Source organism: Megachile rotundata, chromosome 15 (assembly GCF_050947335.1).
Source record: "Megachile rotundata isolate GNS110a chromosome 15, iyMegRotu1, whole genome shotgun sequence".
Classification (NCBI taxonomy): Eukaryota; Metazoa; Arthropoda; class Insecta; order Hymenoptera; family Megachilidae; genus Megachile; species Megachile rotundata.
Window position 1 is genome coordinate 7,711,442 of NC_134997.1, and position 26,015 is coordinate 7,737,456.

At 34.3% G+C, this 26,015-nt stretch overlaps 1 protein-coding gene across 26 annotated transcripts in view; it reads right to left on the reverse strand.

The window, feature by feature from the left end:
- Positions 1 to 26,015, reverse strand: part of LOC100878152 (protein muscleblind) — a 491,425-nt gene that overhangs the window by 409,811 nt on the left and 55,599 nt on the right. Inside the window, exon 4 of one of the 26 annotated variants that reach the window (XM_076540524.1) lies at positions 22,479 to 22,523. The exons of the other annotated variants lie outside the window; for them this stretch is intronic. Coding sequence (XP_076396639.1) covers positions 22,494 to 22,523 — 30 coding nt within the window. The 3' untranslated portion in view covers positions 22,479 to 22,493. Of the gene's footprint in view, positions 1 to 22,478; positions 22,524 to 26,015 lie in introns of those variants that run through there. 26 annotated transcript variants of the gene reach the window in all.

A 26,015-nucleotide genomic window follows, 5' to 3' on the forward strand; every position in this document is an offset into this window, starting at 1 on the left:
TTTCAAATTTTTGGAATTTTGGAACTTTTAAATATTGAAATTTTGGAATATTGGAATTTTGGAATTTGGGAGTTTTTGAATTTTGAAATTTTGGAATTTTTGGAATTTTTAGAATTCTTGGAGTTTTTGAAGTTCTTGGAATTTATGAAATTTTGGAAATTGTAGGAATATTTGAAATTCTGAGAATTTTTGGAGTTCTTGGAATTTTTGAAATTATAGGAATATTCGGAATTCTTGAAATTCTTGGAGTTCTTGGAATTCTTGAAATTTTTGGAGTTCTTGGAATTTTTGAAATTATAGGAATATTCGGAATTCTTGGAATTCTTGAAATTCTTGGAGTTCTTGGAATTCTTGAAATTTTTGGAGTTCTTGAATTTTTTTAAATTTTGGGAGTTCTTGGAATTTTGGGAATTGTAAGAATTGTTGGAATTTTTGGAGTTCTTAGAATTTTGGAAATTGTAGTAATTTTTGGAATTCTTGGAATTTTAGGAATTGTAAGAATTTTTGGAATTCATGGAATTTTGGAATATTAGGAAATTAGAATATTAGGATCTTTGTGTATGCTGCGATTTAGTGGAAAAGTTTAATCGATTCCTGTGAAGTTATCGTCTAATTATGTTTATTTTACACATTAACTAGATTTAGTTCAAATATTTAAAAAATTTGTTTAAACATATTATTTCTCCATAATTAATTTCCATTATTATTTATAAAACTACCATTTTTACATATATACAACTATAAATTTAATCCTTTACTACTTGCACCCTTTACTATTTTGGTAAATAACAATCCTTGTTGAAATACTTGTTGAACAAACTAAATAAATATTTTTGAATTTATTATTTCTTTGCTATTAGTTGTCACATATCTCCATTTTACTATATTTATACATCACATGTATAGCATTTTTTAATTAAAAAATAACTACTACTTCATATTATTAAGATAAACCAAATACCGAATGAAATAGTGATGGGTTAAATTGTTCATTAGAAGTAGTGATGGGTTTGAATCACCGTTTGACAAATTATCAAATAAGTAATAGTTACGTACATTCTTGTTATATTTTCTCTCTGTTATAGTCTACATATTCTCATTCTATTTTAAGCTACCATTCTAAACCATCAAATTTTCCATTCATCAAAACTGTATTCAAATTTGCTTCAAAAGACTACTGTAGTAACTCCCACTTAAAATAATTCTCACATATCGATTTCACAGTCAGCAAGTGGCGTTCTCTATAGCAGCATATAAATAAGCGTTTTGTAAGCTTTATGTTGACAGGAGGGTCGAAAATGGGCAATTTTGTAGTATTGTTCTTTGTTATCAGAAAGGCGGAGAAAAAATGGCGTTTTGTATTTGGTGTTTGGTGGGTCGGAATCCATTGTTAACCGCGATATATCAGTGCTGTATAAAACGATGCTATTATACCGGAGGATATCTCCTACGAGCAACATATCCAAGTGGATCGCTTGAAAATTTCGTCGCCGCTACCTTAAATGTTCCCCGGCGGCGTTCCAGAGAGGGTTTAACTGCGATCGTTTGCTCCCGAAAATGCTTCGTTTACGGTGGCCGAAACGACGATTGTAAATCTCCGTAACGCCAGCTCGAAAAGTCGACGACGATTGCGACGACGAATGAACACCGACTGTACTTGCACTGAACTTGCTTCTATGACGATACTGCTCGAATTATGTGGACATTTATTGTTCTCCTATCAACACGCTCCGCTGTTGGGTTTATAAAACATGGAACTTATGCAACCGCAAGTTTTCAAGGTTTCCACTTTACTCGTCTTAGAATTCGTCAATTCTTGGCTCGTCAAGTTTTTGAGGCAAGTTTTGAAATTTTTAGTTTATCAAATTTTTCAGATTTAGATGGCAATTTTTAAGTATTAGAAAATTTAGAAATTTAGTACTTTTATGTTTTTGAAATGATTTCATGTAATAATTTGAGAAATTATTTTAGCAGAAATTGAAAAATTATTTGACCAGAAATTGTAAAATTATTTGAACACAAACTTAAAAATTATTTCAACAAAAATTAAAAATTTATTTGAACAAAAATTAAGAATGTATTTCAACAGAAATTAAGAAATCATTTGAATAAAAATTAAAAAAATATTTGAACAAAAATTAAAAAATTATTTAAACAGAAAATTGAAAAATTACTTCAACAAAAATTGAAAAATTATTTGAACAAAAATTAAAAAGCTACTTAAATAGAAAATTGAAAAATTATTTGAACAAAAATTGAGAAATCGCATGACCAAAAATTAAAATCATATATGAACAGAATATGTGTAATTGTAAAATGAAAACAAGTCTGAGCGTCAATTACCCAGGCAGTCGCTTGATAAGCGCATTAATCAAAATCTACTCTGCTAATTTTTATTACGGACACCTATACATGGTAATAGTCGTAAAAGGCCGGAAAACCGTGAAACGTACATGTTCCTGTTCAACTGTTGCCAACTTTTCCACGCCGCACCGCGTAAAAATTACGATAAACGATCGTGGAATGCACGGGTTCGATGTGTTTCTCCCTATTTCGTAATAAACAACAGCAGCTCTGTTTCTGTTCTGAAATCGTTATAATTAACGGTGATCGGTTGAAAAAAATTGTTAACGAAAATGAATCACCCGGGAGTTTTCGAGGTGCGAGAGGAAGGAGAGCTATTTTGGGGTTTTGAGGTTTGGAAGAATTGGGGTGTTCGAATTTTGGAAGTTTTGGAATTCTTTAAATTTTGGAAATTATGGAAATTTTTGGAATTCTTAGAATTTTAGGAATTTTGAAATTTTTGAAATTTTAGGATATTAGAATTTTGGAATTTTGGAACTTAATTTCCATTATAGTTTGTATGGCTACCACTTGTATATATGTATAACTATAAATTTAATCCTTTACTACTTGCACCCTTCACTATTTTGGTAGATAGCAACCCTAAAATACTTGCAGAACAAACTTAATAAATACTTCTGAATTTATTATTTCTTTGCTATTAGTTGCCACATGTGTCTATTTTACTAAATTTATACATCACATGTATAGCACTCTATAATTAAAAAATACCTACTACTTCATATTATTAGGATAAACTAAATAGCGAATGAGATAGTGATGGGTTAAAACTACTTATGTTAAATTGATCATTAGATGTAGTGATGGGTTTGAGTCACCGACTGAAAAGTTATCAAACAAGTAATAATTATGTACATTCTTGTAGTGTTTTCTCTCTGTTATAGCCAATATTGGAATTTTGGAACTTTTGGGATCTCGAGATATTGCAAAATCTGAATATTAAAATATGGGAATTTTGAAATATTGTAGTAATGCTATCTTGAGATTTGGAATGTTGGAATATTAGGATGTTCTGATATTATAATATTATTGTATAAGTATTTTAGGATTTTTGTGACATTTTTATTTTGGAATACTAAGATTTGATGATATCGCAAATTCATAATATTGGTCCATTAAGATTTTGTATTATTAAGATACTGAAATTTTGATATGTTAAAATACTGCAATACTATAATATCATACGTAACATTGCGATACTATAATCTTAATATTTCAATCTTTTTAAATACTGAACTCTTGTGAAAAGAAGACTACACAGTCTCTAATTTAATTCAATCCCCCAACATACCCACTTTCCAATATAAAAATGAGTACGCATAGTTAGAAAAAAACCGCGGGAAAAGAGATCGAAGGTATCCAGCTGGTCGAATGAAATCACGCCTCGTTACCCTTGCAATTAAAAAACCGTCGATCAAAGTTAAACGAAGAATTCGATCGATCGTCGGAATCGGCGGAGCAAGGGAGACATCGGTGACTTCCATCGAGAAAGACAGAACGGTGGAACAAACGGTAGGGATTACAGCCGGCGAAAGAGAGAGAAACACAGAGAAACAGAGCGAGAGGGTGAATAAGTTTTTTGCGAGCAAAGTTCGGCGACGCAACGCGGACAGAAATGGCAGAGATTTTTCGCGATGGCCGTTGCTGGGTCTCGTGCGAGTATATCCAGTGGGAGGACCGGTTTTACAGTGGCTTAAATCCTGTTATGCCCTGCACGATGTAAGCCGCTTGCTTTCACGGACGAGCGTGTTCTTCTGCTCATCGTTGTCGTTCTCGCTCTCTTGTTTTGCGCTTTTTTTTCATTCCCCTCTTTTACTCCTTCTTTGTCTCTTCCGTGGCTCTGTTTAGCTCTTTCGGGTTTAGAACCGAGCGTATAGATTACTAACCTCTGAGCGACGATACTCCGGTTTATATTGTGCAGTGGTAGGTAATTTTAGGCTGTTTTTGGGGTTCTGGGGGTTTCATGGGGTTTTTGGGGCTTTTGGGTGGGGGAGTTTGGGATAGGCTTGGGATGTGCATTTTGGATGTGGAGGTTTGGGAGGAGAATGTTTGGGGCATGCAAGTTTGGGATGTGGAGGTTTGGGGTATGCAAGTTTAGGATGTGGTGATTTAGGACGCGGTGATTTGGGACGTGGAGATTTGGGATGTGGAGGTTTGAGATGTGGTGATTTGGGACGTGGAGATTTTAGATGTGGAAATTTGGGATGTGGAGGTTTGGAGTAGGAAAATTTGGGATGTAGAGGTTTGGGATATGCAAGTTTAGGATGTGGAGGTTTAGGATGTAGAAATTTGGGATGTGGAGGTTGAGAATGTGCGGATTTTGGGTTAACAGATGTTAGGATATAGGAATTTTGGAATGTAGGAATACGATAGTATTGTGTTCTTACATCCTAGTATCCCTAGGATCTAGTAACTGCACGTCCCAATAAATCCATATGTCCTAGTATACTTATATTACAGTATCTTTAAGTCCAAATATCTCCACGTTCCAGTGATCCTATGACACAACATACTAACGTTCCAATGACCCTATGTCCCAATATTCTAATGTCCAAATATACCAACGTCACAGTATCCCTATGACCCACCAATCCTACGTCCGAATATTCCTATGTTATGGTAGTGGGAGGTAGTAAATGAGGTCCAGTACACCTACGTTCTAGTATGCTAACGTCCAAATATACCTATGTCGAAATATACCTATGTCCCAACATATCTATGGCCCAATACAACTATGTCCGAATATCTCTACATGAATATCCTAGTACCACAAAATCCTAATATACCAATATCCCAAAATTTCAATTAAAATAAAATCCCAATATCTCAAAATGCCTTTATTAAAAGTCCCATAATAATATCCCAACATCTCAATATACCAAACTTCCAATATTATAAAAATTCCACATATCCCAATATTTCACATATCTCAAAATTCCACATATCTCGAAGTTCCACATATCCCAAAATTCTACATATCTCAAAGTTCCACATATCCCAAAGTTCCACATACCCCAAAGTTCCACATACCCCAAAATTCCACATATGCCAAAATCCCACATATCCTAAAGTTCCACATGTCTCAGTATTGCAAATATCCCAAGATTCCACATATCCCGAAATTGCACATATCCCAAAGTTCTACATATCCCAAAATTCCATATATCCCAATATTCTCCATATCCCAAAGTTCTACATATCCCAGTATTTCACATATCCTAAAGTTCCACATATCCCAAAGTTCTACATATCTCAAAATTCCACATATCCCAAAATTCCACATATCCAAAAATTCCACATATCCCAATATTCCACATATCCAAAAATTCCACATATCCCAATATTCCACATATCCCAGTATTCCAACTATTCCAAATAATCCTAAACCCTAACTACCCCAAATATCCCTAAATGTCAAATAACCCAAATATCCTTAAATTCCAACTACCCCAAGTACCCCTAAATCCCAACCACACATAAAATCCGAAATGTCCAAATATTCCAATTATCCCAAAATTCCAGCTACCTCAAATGTCCCTAAACTGCGACTGCCCCAAATGTCTCTCCTTGCGACTACCCCAAATATCCTTAAACTCCAACCACACATAAAATCCGAAATGTCCAAATATTCCAATTATCTCAAAATTCCAGGTCTCTCAAATGTCCCTAAACTCCAACTACCCGAAATATCTCTCCTTGGGACTACCCCAAATATCTCTAATCTCCAACTACCCCAAATATCCCCAAACTCCAAATGCCCCAATCGTCGAATCACCCCCAAGAAAACCTTGGTATCGCCATTATCCGTATCCCCAAAAGAAGCCGCGAAATCTCGAACTATTTCAATCCCCGATCCTCCCGACCTCAAAATTTGTTTACAATTACACGCAAAGGGTTAAGGAGCAATTCCGGCGGAACACAGCAGCGGACTTTGCAGTTTCCCAACGTACACGGAAGAACCGTGTTCCCGTGTAATTTCCGCAGTGGCGCAACGTGCCGCGTCGAGAAATCGAGCGAATCGAGCACCGAAAGCCTTCGTGTTCCTCCTTCGCTTTACTATCTAACATATATACGTGTATACGTGCACACATATATATCTCGAAGTTCGGGAACAAACTATATTCCCGCCCCCGTCTCACCCTCTCTGAACGTCTTGAGATAGCTACGGATAGCGCCAACCGAGATAGACTTCGCAAACCGTAAAAGACGAGAAACTTGTGGGTTGTTTCTCTCCAACGGGCAGCACCACGATATTGCATAGTAACTGCATAGCAGTGCCTCTCTGCTTTGAAGGTCACGAGTCGACGACTTCAAGAGAGCCTCAAGACCGGTTTCCATCCAGGCCCACATCGTCCGCGTCCTCATACAGGGTGTTCCGTTCGTGAATATTCTTCAGACAAAAACTTGCCACCTTCTCTTTTAACATCCATTTTATGACAGACATATATCACTATCCACATGTGGACGTTGGATGATCAGAAAAGTGACACTAGCACTTTTCAAGTTTTCGCAAGTTAGGGTTACTGTGAATTTGGAATAGTCGTGGACACTACTTTTGAAGGTGGATATAAAATACGTTGTTCTATGCCGTTGGTGAATATTCTTGCACCAAAAGCTTGTTACCTTCTCTTCTTGTGCCGTTCAGTTATTTTATGATGGACGTACGTCAATATCCACATGTGGATGCTGGATAATCAAAAACATGGTACTCGTTCTATTCGAATTTTAGGAGTTAGGGTAACTATGAGTTTGGAACGGTTGTGGACACTAATGGCTTGTGTTCATGAAACTTTGCTGCTACCTTATCCTTTGACATCCACATATTTTGTAATGAACATACTCCAATGTCCACATGTGGATGACATGTATGATCAGAAAAGTGAGTGCTGCATCAAATATTAGGGAAGCTTTTCAAAACCACTGTATAGCTACTTTTAAAAGTAGATATAAAATACCCTGATATGGGATGATCAGAAATGTGGATGCTAACATTTTAGGATAACTTTCCAACTTTGGAACCACTAGATATTACTTTTGATATATAAAGTACGTTGTTCTGTTTGTGATAAAAAAATCTTGCACCAAAACCTTGCTGCCTTCACCTTTAACGTCCACATATTTTATGAAGAACGTCCATATGTGGAGACTGACGTCCACATGTGGAGGTTGGATGACCACAAGTCTGGCGGTTTTTAAATTTTAAAGATGTTGACCTAAATTCTTGACTTTTCCCTGTTATATGAACACCACTTTTGAAAGTAGATATACACATATTAATTTTTCTAAACGTAACAGAGGATGTGATCAATTAAGTGTAGGAGTGTTTGAACTTTTTTGAAATACTGATATGTTTTAGTAATGTGTAACCATGTTGTAATTGATGTAATAACACGATAAATGCTTGCATTCTGCTTATTACAGTTTGATCTCATGTCCATAACGTGTCACAGTTATCAGTCGATATGTAATTATGTAATTTTGTCATCAAGTAATTTAATGACATTAGAAAACTTGTTCTGAAGGTAATTTCGATCGTAGGAAGTGCTATTTTAAAATATACCTTGAAAATCATACGCTGTTCTAATAAATTATACTAAATTGTAAAGTGCAATATTTTATGAAATTTGACGCTTAATTCTTTCTCCGATAATTCAAATAACTAAAAATTCCATTTCTTCTGCCTCGATAACTCTCGTATTTATTCGAGATATATTTACAAGTGTAATGAAATATCTGAACGTAAATATTTTACTGTTCGAACGTACAATATTGTATCGGATGTTTTTCAAATAATCTTGATGCTGTCTGGTACTGATTGTATCATAAACTCGAATGTAATAAGAGACGTATCTAAAACATGTGTGATTTATCGATTTGAAATTGAGAAGTTAATAGAAATGATAATATTTATCGGTGATATCCTTATCTTAAGTACATCCGCATAATGAATCGCCTAATTAACAGACTGGTTATAAGAGATGTGCGATATATAAGAATGCGTATGTCGATATATCAATTCGTTATGGTGAAGCCGGTCTGTGATTATTGAACTATAAAAGGGTATTTTTAGAACAGTTTATTACGGTCGTCAAGAGCTAATCATTTTCTGTAAAAAATAGAAGAATTGAGATGTCTTCGTATGAGATGACTTCTTTGTGATGCATCATCAAAATTTGAAAATTTAGGAGAAATGTGAAGTTATGGATAAAAATACTTCAAAAAATAGAAAATGTATAATAAATTGTTTAATCAATGATATTTTCTTATACAAAACTTGTATAGAGACATTGAGTTCCTTATACGCCCCATAGATGAAAAATTACAAAATATAACATATGTGTAATTTTACACATATGTAATAGTGATTGTAGTACTATAATAGTAGCTAGTAGTATACAGGTCCTGTAATACTATAATAATGTAGTATGATACTATAATAGTACAAGTATGTCACATACATATGTATACATACGTATGCACGTGTTAAGATATGTGTAATATTACACATATGTAATAGTGGTTGTAATACTACAATAATATCTAGTAGTATACAGGTACTGTAATACTATAATAATGTAGTATGATACTATAACAGTACCAGTATGTTACATACATATGTATACATGCATATGCATATAATAAGATATGTGTAATATTACACATATGTAGTAGTGGTTGTAGTACTATAACAGTAGCTAGTAGTATACAAGTGCTGTAATACTATAATAATGTAGTATGATACTATAATAGTACTAGTATATTACATACATATACATATGTTACATATGCTATATGTTATACATACTAGATACCATATATAATAGTGGTTGTAATACTAAAACAGTACCTACTAGTATAAGGTATTGTAATACTATAATAATGTAGTATGATACTATAATAGTACCAGTATGTTACATATGTACACATACTAGATACCATATATAATAGTGGTTGTAATACTAAAACAGTACCTACTAGTATAAGGTATTATAATAATATAATAATGTAGTATGATACTACAATAGTACCAGTATGTTACATATATGTGCATATGTTACATACGTATATTAATAGTACCAAATATATGTTACACATGCTATATATTACACACACTAGATACTATATATAAAACGTAACAAAAATTATAAAGGTACAATATAAATTTGTACACCATCACACATATGTTATATTACATATGTAATATTATATAACTCGTGTCACTACATAAGATATACTTCGTGTTCCTTCCCCGTTACAAATAAGTCAAGCCTCACATATAAGAACCAGGAAAAATAAACGTTCGAAATTGCGCAAAATGGTGGATAAGTTGGAGGATAATCAGAAGGTGTGATATCACGGGGGTGAAAGGAAGGACGCGTTAAAAATAGGCGGGAAGACTTTGGTGTAACTTGAAGCATATCCCGAGACAAGCTTACAGTCTCGAGAGAAGGGTGTAACACGGAAGTCTCGTGATCTCCTCTCGTCCGACCTAAACCACCGAAATCCTTCCGACGAAACGCTTCTGTCGTCCCTCTTCCCAATCCTCGCCCCTGTTTTCTCACCCTCTTATCCCTCACTCGCCTCCCCCTTTCGCTCGATTACGACTTCAAGAGAACCGTCCCACTGTTTCTCCACATCACTGTGAATGGACCCTTAATACGTATTCATACGGATTCACTTTTTCCAGCAGTTTTTATTTTGGGTACACTGAGAACTGATAGCTGTCACTGATTCCGTAATTAATGCTTCTATTAGTTTCTTGCGAATTTTTGTCTTCTGGGTTATTATTTAAAGTGCCAAGGAAAAATGTGCAACATGTGAAAAAATGCAGATACGTTAATCAGTGTTCAAGTTATAGTAATTGTACTGTACAATTAAGGATGTGTATTATTCTGTTTTATGGTAATTTCAAAATGGTACAAAGTTTCATGTAAGTTTGCAACACTTCAAGGTTTCGTGTGTCTCAAGGTCCTACATCCTATGGTTTCACATATACCAAGAGACCAACTACTTCTAGGTTTCACGTATCCCACATCTACATATGTCAAGGTGCATGCAGAAGTATGTAGAAGGTTCTGTATACAAAGGTTTCATATTTTTTAAAGTTCCACGTATCCCAAAGACTTGATCCTACGATTACACATACCCTAAATTATCAAACGTCTCAAGGTTCCATATATCCTAAATTTTTACATATGCTAGTATTTCACATATCGTGGAGATCTAGCATCACAAAGTTCTACATATTCTGAGATATCAAATGCCACACGCTTCTACATATGCGTTACCACATATCCCAACATTTTACATATCCGAAGGATTTGATCCTACGATTACACATATCCTGTGTTACCAAATATCTCAAGGTTCTACATATCCTAAAGTTCTACATATGTCAACGTTTCACATATCGTAAAAATCTACATATCCTGAAGTTATAATATTGTAGGATACCAAATAACATATGGTTCCACGTATGATGAAGTTTCACATATCCAAAGGTTCCATATATCCTAAAGTTCTAATATTGTAAGATACCAAATAACATATGGTTCCACACATGCTGAAGTTTCACATATCTAAAAGTTCCACATATCCAAGGATTTCACATATTCAAAAATTCCACACATCCAAAGGTTCCACATATCCCAAGGATATGTCAAGGTTCCACATATTCTAAGTAATGAAATATCTCAAGGTTCAACATATCTTAATCTCCCACACATCTTAAGATATCAAATTTCCAAACGTGTAAAAATTCCACATATCCCAGTATTCCAAAATTCCACATATCCCAAAATTCCACATATCTCAATATTTTACATATCCCAAAATTCCACATATCTCAATATTTCACATATCCCAGTATTCCACATATCCCAAAGTTCCACATATCCCAAATATTCCACATGTCCCAAATGTCCCTAATACTCCAAATCCTGCAAATATTCCAAATGTCCCAAAAACCACAAATGTCCCAAATACCCCAAATATCCCAAATATCCTCAAACCCCAAATAGATACCCTAAAAATTGTAATATCATTAATTCCAAATATCCGAAATATCCCCCAATCCCTACCAAGCTCATAAATCCTCAATTTCATCCAAATTTCGAATAACTTCGCTACATCCCAACAAAGCCTCACGCCAACCTCTCGATCCTCCCTCCACAAATCACAGATAACAAGTTAAAAAGATCGCAGAAAAAGGTACGTTGCAATTCTAAACCTTGGTAGCTCACAAAAGTTAGCTATAAAAGTTGCTCGACAGAATCGAACGTGTAACGTGAACGATTACAATGCGATCATCCGAGGTTCTTTGAAAGGTTCCCCTCTCTCGTTTTTTCCCTCTGATAAATCGCAACCAATCGGGTTTATAACGTAGCCCTGGATCTCGGTTTTCAACGGTCTGAAAGTTAATATTTGCCGTATCCCGTCGGACAAAGTCGCTTGGCCCACAATATCGAACTCCTATACAGGATCCGTCGCGAACTGGTCGACAACGCAAGTTTCCAGGCAGACGCGGAAAGAGAGCAAAAAAATAGACAATGCACGCCGCATTTTCAGCGATCGAGACAAACGAAAGCGACGATATAACTAAGAAAAAAAGAATAAAAAAAAAGAGAGGAGGAAGAAACGAGGAAAACCGATGAGCAAACGGCAGAGAAGCCGAAGAACCACCGCCAGTTTTCTCTGTTCAGCGTATTTCAGCTTTGTAACAACGTACGGAAGCCTGGCCAGTCGGCGAGGACGGATTTCCGCGAGGTAATCTAGAATCCTCCTCTGTTCCTAGCCCTGCCTGCCGTTTGCCTCAAGCTCGTTTCAAATGGGTCATCCTTTTTGCTGAAAGATGGGCCACTAATCGCGATTCTCTTCGAACTTTTTTTGTCCGAAGATTTTTTCGAGATCGGAGTCTTCGGGGAATGAAGTCGTGCATCGATTGTTGTCGAAACAAGACGGACTTGTTTCGTGTACGTTGTAATGAAAAATTATCATTTTCGGGGAACAATGTTTTGCAAAGTTTGCTCCCTTTCTATACTTAGGATTCTTTCATTCAAGGTTGGTGCAGGAAGTTTCGCAATCTGGGTTAGGGTAGATAGGAGAGGGAAGTTTTGGGAAGGTTATTTGGGTTTATTCCAGTTAATTGTGTAAAGTATTTTCGGTACAGTGCTTTGGAGAATTTTTGCTTTTCTACATTTAGGGTTTAGTTCCTTTGTTTGAGATGGCAGGGAAAGGAAGTTTGGATCGCAATCTGGGTTATGGTTAGATGATAGAGAAAAAGGATATTTGAGAGAGATTCTTTAGGTTCAAGGGAGGTTATTTAGGTTTATTCAAATTAATTGCGTAAAATCATTTGCGGTGAACAGTGCTTTGAGAATTTTTACTTCTTTTCTATATTTAAGGTTAGGTTGGATTCCTTTATTTAAGCTGCCAGCAAAGGGAAGTTTGTGTCACAGTGTGGGGGATTATGGTTGATATAGAAAAAGGATATTTGAGAGAGATTCTTTAGGTTTAAGGAAGGTTATTTAGGTTTATTCAAATTAATTGCGTAAAATCATTTGCGGTGAACAGTGCTTTGAGAATTTTTACTTCTTTCGTATATTTAAGGTTAGTTTAGATTCCTTCGTTTAAGATGGCAGCAAAAGGAAACTTGGGTCGCAATCCAGAGAATTATGGTTGATATAAAAAAGAGAAGTTTAAGGTTATTTAAGTTTATTCAAATAGTTTGTGTAAAATTATTTTCGGTGAGCAATATTTTAGAGAATTTTGACTTCTTTCCTCCATTTAAGATTAGGTTAGGTTCCTTCATTTAAGATGATGCAGGAAAAGGAAGCTTGGGTCGCCATCTGGTGACGTAATTCAGAATTGAAATAGAAAATGGATGTTTGGAGGAGGTTATTTAAGCTTGTTTAAATTGTTTACTTAAAATTATAATTTTCATTAAATATTGTGTTAGAGAATTTTTACTTCTTTCAACCACTTAAAGTTAGATTAGGTTCCTTCATTCAAAGTTGATGAAGAAAAAGGAAATTCGAGTTGCAATCCAGATTAAGGTTGATATAAAAAAAGAAAGTTTCAGAGAGCTTATTTAAATTTGTTTAAATTATTTGCGTAAAATTATAATTTTCATTAAACTTTGTTTTAAGGAATTTTTACTTCTTTGCACAACTTAGGGTTAGGTTAGGTTCCTTCATTCAAAGTTGATGCAGAAGAAGGAAATTCGAGTAGCAATCCAGATTAAGTTTGTTATAGAAAAAGCAAGTTTAAGGGAGGATATTTAAATTTGTTTAAATTGTTTGCGTAAAATTATAATTTTCATTAAACATTGTTCTAAAGAATTTTTACTTCTTTACACCACTTAGGGTTAGGTTAGGTTCCTTCATTTAAAACTGATGTAGGAAAAGGAAGATGGGTCGAGTAACAATCTGCGGGTGATTTAGAGTTGATATAGGAAAAGGAAATTTAGGGGAGGTTATTTAGGTATGTTTAAGTTATTTGCGTAAAATTATTACTTTCGGTGAGCAGTGCTTTAGAGAATTTTTGTTTCTATTCAGGGTTGATGCAGGAAAAGGAAGTTTGGGTCGGGTAACAACCAGGGAAGATGATTTAGGGTTGATACAGGAAAAGGAAGTTTAGGGGAGGATATTTAGGTACGTTTGAGTTGTAACGTAAATTTGGATGATTTTCGTTTTTGAATTATTTTTGTTTAATTAACACAGCTCACATTTATTATTTTATTGAAATAATCACTTTTTTTGAGGATTATTATTATTTAAAGTAAATAAAAATTTTGCTAAGAATGTTGAATATTATTGAGAATCGTTTTTGATGTTTTTGTATGTTTAATATTAGTTCGTTCGTAACACATAGCAAACCTTTGAACTCTCTGTAGTGATTCAATATTTTTATCGATTAAAATTTGTTATAGGGAAAATATTGGATTCCGATATTATTCTATGATTGGCAACTAAATTCACGAGCCACAAATTTCGATCCTCCGGTATTATTTATTAAAATTTACCGAATAACAATTTTTAATCAAACTAAACATCAATTGGGTTAAGAATTTTTTACCGCATTTTTCGTTCAAAACTATTTCAAAAAAATAGTTTTACAGAATTATTAGAAAAAGAAAGTTATTGGAGAAGGAAATTGTTAAAAAAAAGTTATTACCAAAAAAACTTGTTCAACAAATCAATCACCGAAAAAAAACCTTTTACAATTTTTTTTCTAATAAAAAAAAAATTGTGTAGAAATAAAAAATACTGACAAAAAGAAATCAATAAAAAAAATTACTAAAGAAACTAAAAAAACGTCAAAGAAAGAAATCGTTGATAAAAAACGTTCACCAAAAAATGTTAAAAATGTAGAATTTTAAAAACACAAACACTTCAAAAATAAAAATTGCACAACAGTTCGTCCAAAAATAAAAATTGGCGAAGAAAAAAGATCACTCAAAAATATCTAAAGATAGAAATCACTTAAAAAAATGTCTGTCAGAGAAATAAATCAGCAAAGCTAAAAACAGTTGAACAAAATTAAAAGAATTGAGAGGAAGCAGAATAAATAGTAGAAAAGCGAATTTAGCGAATAAGCTAATATATTCGGTTTTAAGATAGAACTGTGTTTTAATACGAAACAGTGGGTTTCGACGGGTTCTGGTACAGCAGTGTTCCACGAGGTTAATTAAAAATTAAACGAGCCCTCTGGGACAGTGACGGCCGCCAAAATTCGTCGACGCTCGCTCCATAAAGCCAAAGGATCGGCCGTTGCTCTTCACAATGGCGTCTCCTTTGCAAACGAATGCTCTAACCCCTATAGATACTAACCATTTTGATGCTCGAATCTGTTCCCCACTGTGTCTATCGCAAGTGCTAACAAACCGAAAATTGTTAGATATGACGAAAAGGTTGGTTTACGTGTATGAAATATATGGTGGAAGTGTGCTTTTTAATATGGTGAACTTAATGGGGTGATTTTGGAAGGTTTGAAATTATACAAGTATGTACAATGTAGGACGATTGTATAAATATATATGTTTATATAGAATGAAATTGTAGTAATATATAACATTTTTTATAGTGAAAAAAAATATTAAAATTTAGAGAGACTTGAATATTCAAGAATTTACGAAATTTAAAATATCTCAAGTATATGAGAATTTTAAAAATTCAAAAATTCCCTAAATATTTGAAATATCCATAAATTTCCAAATATCCTTAAATTTCTAAATATCCAAATTACTTCAAATATTCCTACATTTTTAAATATCCTAAATATTCCAAATACTCCAAATATTCCTACATTTTCAAATATTCTATAATAAATATTCCAAATACTCCAAATATCCCAGGTATCCTAAATATCCCTAAATTTCGAAATATCCTAAATAGTCTAAATATTCCAAAATTTCCAAATATCCCCAATACTCCATGTATCCAAAATTTTCCAAATTTACCTAAACTTCTAAATATCCAAAATATTCCAAATATTCCTGTTTTCAAATTTCCTAAATATTACAAATATTATAAATATCCCCAAAATTACCAAATATCCAAAAAATCCCAAATTTCCCTAAATTTCTTAATATTCCAAATATTCAAAATATTTCAAATATCCCTAAATTTCCAAATATTCCAAATATCCCTAAATTTCCAAATATTTCAAATATTCCTAAATTTCCACATGTTCCAAATGTCCCTAAATTTCCAAATATTTCAAATATCCCTAAATTTCCAAATACTTCAAATATCCCTAAATTTCCACATGTTCCAAATGTCCCTAAATTTCCAAATATTTCAAATATCCCTAAATTTCCAAATATTCCAAATATCCCTAAATTTCCAAATATTTCAAATATTCCTAAATTTTCACATGTTCCAAATATCCCTAAATTTCCAAATATTTCAAATATCCCTAAATTTCCAAATACTTCAAATATCCCTAAATTTCCCAATGTTCCAAATGTCCCTAAATTTAAAAATATTCTAAATATTCCAAATGTTCCAAATATCCCTAAATTTCTAAATATTTCAAATACTCCAAATGTCCCTAAATTTCCAAATGTTCCAAATGTTCCTAAATTTCCAAATATTCTAAATATTTCAAATATTCCAAATATCCCTAAATTTCCGAATATTCCAATTATGCTAAATATCCTAAATATCCTAAATATCCTACATATCCCAAATATCCATAATATCTCCTACGTCCCAAATATCTTAAATATCCCCAAAAATCCCAAAATACCCAAATACTCTAATTTTGCAAAGTGTACCTAAAACTTAAGAATCAAAGAATCTACAAAAACTGCCTCCCTGCCGCAGATAAATTTCTAATACATTAAAACATCCTTTAAAGAACACATATTTCTGAAGCACCCTATATCTATCAGAACCACCATCACCACCATACATTCCAACCATCCCCACAAAGCGTCCATCATTCGAAGAAACTGAAATATCGGACCGTCCATAGAGAAGCGTTCGATTTTCGGCTAAAAGTATTCGACGAAACAGCCCGAATGCTTTGAATGCGACTCTGACCCGAGGGCGACGATCAAAGGATCGAAATCGAGCTTGTCTCGCTGTTAAAGATATTCCGCCTTATCGGATCGTCCTCGCTACGTTTGTACGCTAACTCGCCGCTAGTGACAAAAAAATTACCGACTTGTCCGAGGAAGAGATCGAAAGACGTTTAAAGGATTTTGTAGAGTCGCTTCGTATCGATAAAGGATTTTATCTGGCGTCCGCCCTTACCTGTCTTCCGGCTACTTGTTTCACCCTGTAATCTTCCGATTTTGCAATCTCACAGATTGAATATTTCTTTAAGAGGTTTATATTCTCCGGGAGTTTAGGACCCCGTCTGCTTCGTTCGGGAATAAGTTCGTCAAACACTGCATTATTGATGCATCTTGCAAGTACTGCAGTTTCGAGCCTCGAACAGGGACTCTCAACCTTCTGCTTTATCGCCATTGTTGATCGAGATTAATAAGGGACGTGGTTGTTAATTGTGAGGAAATCGTACTTCGTTTAAATAACAATTTATGAGGTGGTTTGTTTAATGAGGATCCGCATTTTGCATTTTTTGAAGGATCAAGTATGTTGCTAATTAATCAAGAGTACATGAAAATGATTTTCCACTATTAGTTTTGGTAAAGGCCAATTTTCCTATTGAAACTAGATAGTGAAACCACTAGATCCAAATAGCATTAGACCACAACATCTCGAAATACAAAAATCCCTATACTTTTCAATTCTCAGATTAGCAATCTATATTTCATTTCTCAGGTGGAAAATAGTAAGAACTAGGAATTCATAAATACTAAAATACCAATATCCATGATTAAAAAATCCCTAGATCCAACCATATCTGAATAAAAAAATGTGAAGTTTCTAAAATCCGCAAATACCAATAACCTAGAACCAAAGATCATAAAATTAAAAAATCTCTAGAACCTAAAATCTCTAGATGCCAAAAATATGTTGAAAACTCCCTAGATGCTAATAACTTAGATCCAGAAGTCGGAAGATTAAAAAATCCCTAGATTAACAAATATCTAGATACAAAAGTCCATAGGACAATCATCTCCAGATTAAATATCCCTAGATCAAATGTCTCTAGATCCGAATATCTCTAAATTCCAATATCCCTAAATCAAACATCCCTTGATGAAATATCCCCAGATCAAAAGTTTCCTACATCAAAAGTTCTTAGGTTCCAACATTCTTTGATCATAAAATCCCTAGTTTGAAAACTGCAAGATTTATAAATCCCTAGATACAAAAACCTCTGCATCCAAAAATTCCCTAGATCAAGAATTCTATGTTTCCCAAATTCCTAAATCCCAATATTCCTAGATAACAATCACAAGAACCTCAAATTCATAAATTCAGAAATCCCTAGATCCAAAACCCTAATATCCCTAAATCCTAAAATAAAAAAATCACTAAATCCAAAAAAAAATCCTCCAATTCCAAAATATCTAAACTCCTAAGTTCAAAAATCCCTTAACCCAACATTCACTAATCCCAAAATCCCTAGATCGATAGTCTCAAAATTCCCATATTCTCAAGTACTTATATTCCGAAATTGTAAAGTTCTAAAAATGTGTAAAATCTCAAAATCCTCCAATTCTAAAATACCTAAATTCCTAAGTACAAAAATCTCTTAACCCAACATTCACTAATCCCAAAATCCCTAGATCGATAGTCTCAAAATTCCCATATTCTCAAGTACCTATATTTCGAAATTGTAAAGTTCTAAAAATGTATAAAATCTCAAAAGCCTCCAATTCCAAAATACCTAAATTCCTAAGTACAAAAATCCCTTAACCCAACATTCACTAATCCCAAAATCCCTAGATCGATAATCTCAAAATCCCCATATTCTCAAGTACCTATATTCCCAAATTGTAAAGTTCTAAAAATGAATAAATCTCAAAATCCTCAAATTCCAAAATACCTAAACTCCCAAATTCAAAAATCCCTTAACCCAACATTCACTAATCCCAAAATCCCTAGATCGATAATCTCAAAATCCCCATATCCTCAAGTACCCATATTCCCAAATTGTAAAGTTCTGAAAAATCTATAAAACTGCATTAGTGATAGAAATTGATCGAAACTGTTATTTTTTCCTAGAGAAATAACATTTTCTCTAGACTGTACCGTGACAGACATACTTACTGTCACAGTGACAGTCAACTTGTTCGTACCGTTGAAGTTTACACTCGGTCAACTAACTTGTCCATCCTACATTTCTGTTGGTGGCTCGTTAAAAATTCGCCAATATCCACACTGTGCTATTTTCTTGTCTCATGAAAACTATGTTTATTTTAACCGTGAACATACCGCCGTTGCTGAATACCCTTTTGCAAAGCAGTGTAGGTACAGCAATATCGACCTTCGCAGCGCCTTAGAAGTTAATCGGATTTAGCTCACAGACACGATCAATGGTCCGATAAAACATACTTTCAGGAAATATATAACGCAACTTTTGTCAGAGAAAACCACGCCGCTCTATCGATCGTGCGAGACTCTCCTGCTTTTCCCTCGGAACTTCTTAAACGCGTCTAATTTCAACACCCCCTCTTGTAACACTTATCGTTACAACAATTTAACCCCTCGCCTTTCCAATTTTTTTAGAGAAAATTTTTGCGAGGAAAAAATTTTACTGCTGCGGGATTAAGTACGAAAAATATCTGCACTCGAAATTTTTGGACTCCTAAAAATATACTGAAACACTGTACAAATGTAGAAAAGTAAAATATACAGAATTGTTAAGATAATAATTTTTTGAGTTTTTTGTTTTAAGGAAATGAAAAAAATTTGTATAGTGAAATGAAATTATTTTTTCCGGTAACAAACTGTATTATTGCTATTTTATTAAATTAATACTGTTACGCATATATTTTCTGTTTAAATAAAATTATTTAAACACGTTATTTACTCTCAATGTGTATAATTGTCAGATTTAATTTGATTCATAAGCTTGTTTAAAAATAGAAATACGAATGAAACTCGTATACAATTTGTGTATCGTATTGTGTTGATAATTATAGTTAACAAGGAACGTTTTCAATAAACGATATTTATAAACTTGCTGAAATTCTTGCTTGGTGACTCTTTTCGAGTGTCACAATGAAGCAGGGAACTGTTTCTATACAGGAATTCTCATACAAAGCTTCTTTGTTTGCGTAATTACGTAAGAGGTTGAAATAAGACAGCAACGCAGAAACTTCGAAAAAGGCTGTATGCATCGGGTGTGACTCAACATCATAACACGAACGCTTTAATCACTTTATTATTACTAGGATTATGATATTTAGAGGTATAAATAGAAGTGAACAGTCGTATACGCAGAAACTTTCCTTTAAGAAGATGAATGGTTGAATACAATTCAGTACGATGCATTAGTTTTATAGAATTAACAGAAACTTATATTAAGTAACAACAATATTAAATGACGGTCTCAAACAAAACCCTCAAACATAATAGACGAATTTTTATTAGCTTTATTAATCTATTTAAATTCCGTTCATAAGAAGAAATAGAAAAGAAAAATAACTACAATATGGATAAATAACAATGTAAATTTAATTGTATTATATAATTTAATTGTTCAGGTTCCAAATGTAGCTGATATTCAAAGCATTTATCAAGTTTTTATAACTTTTAAAGTATCTTTCGAACAGCTACAGTAACGCGCAAGCGTGGTGCGCAGGCGGCGCATGCGCAGTGGACATACCGCGCATACGGCGCATGCGCAGTGACATACCGCGCACGCGCACCACAAGTGCGTACGGAAGAGTTTAAGTACAGTAAAAAAAAATATTTATATACAACATTTAGACATAAATACATCAACTTCAGTAATATTTCAAGGTTCAACAATTAATACAGTGTTTACAACAAATTTTGATACTTCAAAAGACGTCCAGTAAGTCGATATTTCAATAAATCTACTGAAGTAAAGGTATTTTATCTCAAGAATATATTTCTTAGCATTCAAAACGAAACACCTAAGTAAATACACAAAGAAAATACGTCGAAAAGTATTATCTTTCCATATAAAATTTGTGTTTATGTAGCCAGAAGTGGTGAAGATGTAAACAAGTATAAAAGTTAAATTTAAAACTAGAACGGTCGTATCCGGAAAGTATAACTGCAATTATAGCGTGTCTGACTATGCTAGTTCATATCTACTGTGCCAGTAAACGTGTTAATACTTTAACGGCCGCACTTTTCGTGGAATCTATGACTCTTACGGTTCTATGTTCCTTGTAACACTTAACAAGTGATTATTAATAGAAAGGAATGAGTGCTTGAAAGATTCATTTAACGTACATTGCAGAATTACCCGGTTTTAAATGGTGTAACGACATTTGCTTGCACGACGAAGTACTAAATTGAGTCGGGCGAAAGGAATATCGTGTAATGTCACGATGCTTGATCGACGGAACTTTATTCTCGAGGAGAAATGGAGATTTGGAAATTGAGGAGCCAGAAAGCTGGAATTTGGAGAATTGGAGAGTTGATGGGTTAGAAAGTGGGAGATATGAAATTTGGGGATTTGGGGAAATTTGAGAATTTGGGGATTTTTGGGAAATTGGGGATTTTGAGAATTTGGGGATTTTGGAGAACTTGGGGATTTGAGAATTTGGGAAAATTGGAGATTCTGGAGATTTAAGAAATTGGGTATTTGAGAATTTGGGGATTTGAGAATGAGGAAATTAGAGAATTGGGAAATTAGAGAAATGGGAAATTAAAAAACTGGCAAATTAAAGAATTGGGAAATTAAAGAGCTGGGAAATTAGAGAATTGGAAAATTAAAGAAATGGGAAATTAAAAAATTGAAAATTACAGAATTGGGAAATTATAGAAATGGGAAATTAGAAAGTTGGGAAATTAACGAATTGGGAAATTAGAAAAATGCAAAATCTGCGAATTTAAAACTTGAGAATTGGAAAATTGATGATTTTTGCAAATTTAAAAGTTAGCTAATTTGAAAACTCGAAATTATAATTTGAGACTTCAAAAATTTGAAGATATAGTAAAATTAAAACAAAAATTCGTACATACAAAAACTTCTAAAATCGAAAACCCACAAAAATTTAAATTCCAAATTCAAAGTCTACAAATAAAAAAAATCCAAAAATACAACTTCCAAATGTAAAAATTCCCAAAACTGAAAAACCCTAAAATAAACAATCAGCTGTAAAAATTGTCTCATTACACACATTTGCCTCTTGACACACTAAATATAATTCTGCATTTCCATCTCACTATATTGCACGTATCAAAGCTAACATTAATAATTCGGCAGTAAACGTCGGTAAGTGAGATATTAGTAGCGTTCCCGCTCAAAATGTGTTAATATTAGAAATGGTAATGGCGTCCATGTTTGCCCGCGAGAAACTCTAGCCGTGCAAACGACTCGAAATACAACGTCTCGTTTCTATTTTAATCCGATCGGTGGTGCTTTATAGGCGAATCTGGAAAGTTTCATAGCAAGCCTGATAACACGCTCCCTCACGGATTTCCTTCGAGGAATTTTCCTCCTCCTCCTTTTTTCTTCTCCTTTCTTTTTTCTCCCTCTTCTTTCCTTTCTTCGGGGATGAAACACGATTACGTCAGCGTTGAGAGACTCGCCTTGCGCTTAACAAGCAACCGAGACATTACATCGAGCCCGGAGATTTAATAAAATCGTACACGCTATGGGAAGAGAGGGGCACCATGCTTACGGCGATTTAAACTTTGCGGCGAGGCATGGTACACATCGATATTCTTGTCGAGATTCCACGATAATTTTTAATTAACTTTCCGTGATCCTGGTTTTTTACCTTCTTGCTTTATGGTGAAGGAGGTTCGCAATTTGGAGATTTCGGAATTCGGAAATTTGGAATTGAGTAATTAGAGAGTTAGAAAATTAGAGAGTTGGGAAATTAGAGAATCAGGAAATTAGAGACATGGGAAATTAGAGAACTGAGAGATTTGAGATTTGGGAAATTAGAGAACTGGGTAATTAGAGAGTTAGGAAATTAGAGAGTTGGGAAATTAGAGAATTAGGAAATTAGTGAACTGGGAAATTAGAGAACTGGGGGAATAGAGAGTTGGGAAATTAGAGAATCAAGAAATTAGTGAACTGGGAAATTAGAGAATTAGGAAATTAGAGAGTTGGGAAATTAGAGAATCAGGAAATTAGTGAACTGGGAAATTAGAGAACTGAAAGATCTGAGAATTGGGAGATTTGAGAATTTGAAGATTTGAGATTTGGGAAATTAGAGAATTTGGAAATTGGAGAAATGGGAAATTAGAGAGTTAGGGTATTAGAGAGTTGGGAAATCAGAGAATCAGGAAATTATAGAATTAGGAAATTAAAGAGTTGGGAAATTAGAGAATCAGGAAATTAGAGAAATGGGAAATTAGAGAATTGAAAGATCTGAGAATTGGGAGTTTTGAGATTTGGGAAATTAGAGAGTTGGGAGATTAAAGAGTTGGGAAATTAGAGAACTAGGAAATTAGAGAGTTAGAAAATTAGAGAAAATTGAAAAAACTTCTCGTTATCCAAAAGATGCATAATATTTAAAATTGAATGTATTTCAATAAAAAATGTACTATAATAAATATTACAGCATCGAAATTCACGAGCAAGCTTTCTCGTAATGGAAGAATGTTCGAAAACGACATTTCGTTAATATATTCTATTGTTACCTAAGCTTGATGTTCTTTGAAGCCGCTTTAAGGCAGCCTCAAAGCAAAACGGATGAATCTCTCTTTCACAAGCGAGCGAATACACCGAGCTTGCTTAACGATTGCAAGTGAAATTGCTATTATAACTTTATATCCTCGTTAGGCGTTCTAGCAGAGCATCGGCTGCGATATGTATCGTTTAGAGACACAACTTTGTCTCGTCTCGTATATAACTACGAATATTTTCAATATTTTAGGAAGGTTTGTTTTAGAGGATGGTTTAGAATGCATACGTAATTATGAAGTTATGTAACGGATCGATAGTTGTAAGTTATTAACGTGTTTTGTACCAGCATGGATAAATTTCTTATTAGTTTCGAGTGTTTTTAATAGTTTAGGGATGTTTGTTTTAGGGGATTGTTCATGAGAATTTATATATAATCGTAATTTATTAAGATTGTTATGTACTGTGGTGGAGACACTTCTTTTTGATGAGTTACAATTTTTTAATAAGCATAAGATTGTAATTTGGAGGAAAAATTGAATAAATAGGACAGAAATTTGAGAGTTGGGAAATTGAAGAAATGGGAAATTAGAGAATTGGGAAATTAGAGAGTGGGGAAATTAGAGAGTGGGGAAATTAGAGAGTGGGGAAATTAGAAAGTGGGGAAATTAGAGAATTGGGAAATTTGAGATTTGAAAGATTTGAGAATTGGAAGACTTGAGAATTAGGAAATTTGAAAACCCAAAAATTTGAGAACCGAAAGATCATACAACGACTCCCGCTTAAACCCATCACTACTCCCGCTCAAATCCATCACTACTACCTCAACACAGAACCCACCTACCTACAATTTACACTAACTTAAAATTAACAATAAAATTGAAGACTAAATAAACGTAACATAAATCAAAGCACACATTCTCTATTTAAATAAAACTTAAATTTCATGATAAACAAACCTAACTTATGACAAACTTGTGAACAGTTGACCGTCAGATAAATGTTAAAATCCAGCATTCCTTACCAGCTAAACGTACATCTCGAAAAGTGTGAAACGACCCAGAAACATCAACCGAATTCCAGTCTTATTATCCCAAAGCGAAAACGTTAAAAGTAAAATTGTCCGGGAACTTTCCCCATCGACGCATCAGACGTTCATCCAGAATAATCCGTCGTTAATTGAACATCGGTCCCGTCGAATAAAAGCTTGGCCATCGGAGCGTTAATATCGCTAATGCTTAATTAAACAAAAATATCAATCGTTCGAATTCCATTCCGGTGCCGGCAATTCTCTAAAAACGCGACGAAACGTTCCAGATATTTTTCGCCGTTGGAAACGAATTAGCTGATTACTTCTCCGGCGCTCGCAATCACGCGATTCAAAAAGCTTGCGAACGCGTGCACACAAATTTGCGCAAAGCGATCGTCGGGGGTTTTAAAGGACCGTGCACGTGACTGATGAGGATGTAAATGGTCCGGGTTCTTTTGTTCCGGCCTTTTATCGTTAACGAATTTCAAACCGGCCAGCGAAAAGCTCGATATATCGCGATGAACGATCGCGATGCCAGCAATACAGAGAGAGAGGGCATCTCCTCAATTGGCCATTTGCCAGTTCACCGGTATATAGCGCGCGGCTAGGCTAGATGGTAAACAGCCAATAGGAAACTTCCAGCGACTCATGATTCTGCCTTTGAAAAGCTGCCCTTGCTGTCTAACCATTGTACTGTGATTGAAGAGGCTAATTTAGATGGACGCGCGTACACGCTGCCCACGGGGAAGAAGAAACTCTCCTTAAGGAGACTCCTCCCTGCCAGACGGATCGCCGCAGACTGACCCTAGTCACGTTCTAGACGCTCAACGCCAAATCTCCTCGGATTTTATGCCCGGCATTAACAATGCCGCCTTTAACCCTTTGCTGATCATTCCACGTACACTTTTGTGATTTTCTCCGTACACGAGATTTTAGGTACTTTAAATACCGATGTTAATCATGAGTTGACATGTGAAGGTTAGAGCTATTGTAATTAGTCAGAATAGAAAAATGCCTTCGCATGTAGCTGACGCATGGAGTATCCTAGGTTAGAGCTACTACAATTGGTCAGAATGGAAAAACAGACACTTTATACGTAAAAGGTTAGCATTTCATTTGTTTTGTGAAGGATCTTCTAACGTATTGCATGTACACATGAAAGATATATGAAACAAACTCATCAAGTTCATACACCTTCTAGTGTTTGATGCTGATAACAGGAGATTTTATGTTTGGATGCTTTGGACAACTGGTATGAATGTCTACCTATGGTTGATGCATGAAGTGATCCAGGTTAGAGCTACTGCAATTGGTCAGAACAGAAGAATGGACACTTCACATGTACAGGGTTAGCATTAAATTCATTTGTTTTGTGAAGGATCTAAAGTATTGCACGTATACATGAAGGATATATGAAACCACA